We start from the raw sequence: 2,960 nt of genomic DNA on the forward strand, positions 1-2,960 counted from the left end.
TCCTGCCCCTCTCTCACCCCTCTCTCACCCCTCTCTCACCCCTCTCTCACCCCTCTCTCAGCCCTCTCTCACCCCTCTCCCGCCTCTCTCTTGCCTTTCTCTATCCTTGCTCTGTGACTGCTCCCTACCCTGTTGTTCTCGAGTCACTTTCTGCTGCCACTGTCCTTTGCTCCTGCGAGCTGTACTTTCTCATCGATGTCCTTTCCCCCCTTTCTCTATGCATGACTTTTTTTGTGTGTTTCTCACCGTATTTGCTTGCACGTTTTAAAGTATTTGATTTATTGTTTAACCAGATTGTCGTGCTAGTATCATTCTCCATCAACTTCCTGCAATAAGGGCTGCACATATTGCCACAGTTGATGAGAAGAGGGTGCGCATCACTATTGAGGAGGCCCGAAATAGCTTTCTTTTGTACGTCAAGGTAAAGCAAGTAATCTTCAATTCTACCACTTTGCCTTTAGTGACGGTTTAATGTCCATTAACCTTGTCTTTCATTTTGTTCTAGACTTCAGGTGATGTACGGACCGAGATCGCAAAGAGGCGAGACGGTCTGAAGGGTGATCACGGTGGGGGACAGCCTCTGATTGTTCTGGTTGGACCCGGAGAGGACGACATCAACTCATCATATGTGTCGGTCGCTACTCTGCTGTACAAAGTGGATGGTGTCATCGAGGCCCTAGACCTTTTTCTGAAGTCACTCTTCGCCCTTCACATTCCATACCCACCGGAGTGCAGTCACATTTGTGTTATGCTTCAGCGTGCCATCTATGGAATTGAATGTGATAATGACGATAAGTTCTCAATTCCGTACAGTTGGATTAGCCAGTATGACCAACTGTCATTTCAGATTTTTTGTTTGTTGTTTTTGTTGTTGTATGAATTAGTTTTGATTTTGATTGTTAAAATTTCGTTGTAGCTTTACAATGCTTTTGTGTCCACTTTGTGATGTGGGCCATTTTGAAAACATAAGAAATCTATCTGCGCACATGAGATTTTATCATGGAGATCTCTATATAAGTTTAGTCTGTCGGCAAATAGGCTGTGGTAAGAGGTTAAGCAACTGGTCCAATTTCAAAAGGCACGTACAGACTCACATTGTAATTGATGAGAATGTTGGTGATGGTAATGATTTGGCTGAGCCCGACGACCTTGGTCACGATGATAATGGTGTAAATTTTGAAAATAACATTATTGACAATTTGCCACTGAATGAGGCTGGACCTGACTTAGGATTACCTAATGACATTGGTGTGGACGATAATAGAAATGAAGCTGATGCTCCGTTTGATCGATTCTCTCTCGAGAGTTTTGTTAATTGTATTTATAGTAATATATACCGTTACGGTACGTAACGTGCTACGAATTTTCTTTAATATATAACAGGAGCATCAGCCAAGGAACGACTATGAAAAACTTCTCAAACTATGTATTCTTTTCTGTGGAGGGACTCTCCCGAAGGGAAGTGTCAATGCGCCAGGCGCACTGAGTGACGCCAGATGGATGGCTAGGGCTTCGTATTGCCTCCTATTGTACCTATTTGAGGGTGAGTCACCGGAGATTTCTCGACCCCTTTGTGACTTTAATCAAATTGTCCATGCCACCTGCTATTTTTTTTCTCTTCTTATTTTTAGGACAATTCAGTCTGACTCGTTATGAGAAGACTGGCGTCGAGCGAGTGTGCCTGTTTGTTGTGAAAATTTACATTCACCACTGGTTTACGTGCCAAATAGCGCGCTGGGCCCCCCGCAACGACTTGGAGCTGTTAGGGTCACTGCGGGCATATGCAGAGTTCGATCCACAGGTCGCGGACAAGGGGCTCAAAGCAGTGGGCCGACACCTCTGGTACTTAAGTGAAGAGATCGTTGGGCTTGCCTTTTTTGATGAAATCGTATCCGCTGATACCAAAATAAAAATGGTCCATTCAATGAAGGTGCGAATTATCGTCAAATAATAAATTTAATTGTGATATTTATCGCTGCTCGGTTCAGTCTTAATATACCATTTTTATTTGCAGACGAATAAGGGGAGCAATATTCCGCCCCATCGGCTGTCTGTGACGGGATCAGCTTTAAAGGCCCTTGCCTACCGGGGCCTAGAAGACTTAGTTACAACCTCTACAATGAACTTTTTCAAAAAGGCAAAACTTCCCACTGACTTCCTGGAAAAGCCCCCCTTGGAGTGGGAAAGTGACCCAAGTTACAAGGAATGCCTTGCAGTAGTGCGTAATTTAAAAGTGGTCAATGACACTGCGGAAAGGGGAGTAGGTTTAATTAAGGAGTATACTGCTGCTGGTCTAACTAAAGATGAGGAGCAGCTTCAATCAATTTTGAAAATTGTGAAAAATCACCGAGCTTGTTACCCAAAACTAACCAAAAGTGAGCTAGTCTAAAGTTGATAAATAGCCAAAGACACAAAAGTTTTAAAATTGTGACTCATAGTGCTCCATACTAAAAGTACTAGTAAATAAATATTTTTTTTCGTTTAATTTGTTGATTTTTTGCATGTTTACCAGGAAAGTGTTCCGAGGGGGGAAAGGAAACGGTGTGTAGAAGGGTCAGTGACGACTGCTGACACTCCCGAGATGTCGAAGGCGTCGATACCCCACGTCCAAGGTCCTCCATAGCGGCGGGTAGGCGCGCCGGACCGGCGCAAACCCCGTTTTTGGGCGTTAAAAGCGGTTTATTGGCTTGAGCGACCCCTAAATTCTATCCGATTTTGAAAATTTTGGTGTCATTCGACTCGTACGGAGGTCGGTTCAAAAGTTACAGGGTGGCCCGTGAACATTTCAAAACTTGCCCTCCCTTGGGACACACTAACCATCGCCGCCGGCAGGCGAAGCAGGCCCGGCCCCTGCCGAACGGAGTTGCCGGCGCAGCGAAGTGGAGCTGGCAACTCCGTTTGGCGGAAGGGCGGGCCTGTTTTTAAAGTACCATAGTTGTCTTGCAGGTTACTTGTGCCGG

At 45.0% G+C, this 2,960-nt stretch overlaps 1 protein-coding gene across 1 annotated transcript; it reads left to right on the forward strand.

Annotated features, from left to right (window-relative positions):
* The first annotated feature begins 917 nt into the window (after window positions 1-917).
* On the forward strand, window positions 918-2,389 carry LOC113217050 (uncharacterized). Its single transcript, XM_026436892.2, has 3 exons — window positions 918-1,543; window positions 1,632-1,930; window positions 2,015-2,389. Exons 1-3 carry the CDS (start codon window positions 1,501-1,503, stop codon window positions 2,387-2,389), a joined length of 717 nt encoding a protein of 238 aa, XP_026292677.1. The 5' UTR covers window positions 918-1,500.
* Window positions 2,390-2,960: the final 571 nt, after the last annotated feature.

The sequence above is a fragment of the Frankliniella occidentalis genome, unplaced genomic scaffold (genome assembly GCF_000697945.3).
Source record: "Frankliniella occidentalis isolate FOCC.00 unplaced genomic scaffold, Focc_3.1 Scaffold521, whole genome shotgun sequence".
Taxonomy (NCBI): domain Eukaryota; kingdom Metazoa; phylum Arthropoda; class Insecta; order Thysanoptera; family Thripidae; genus Frankliniella; species Frankliniella occidentalis.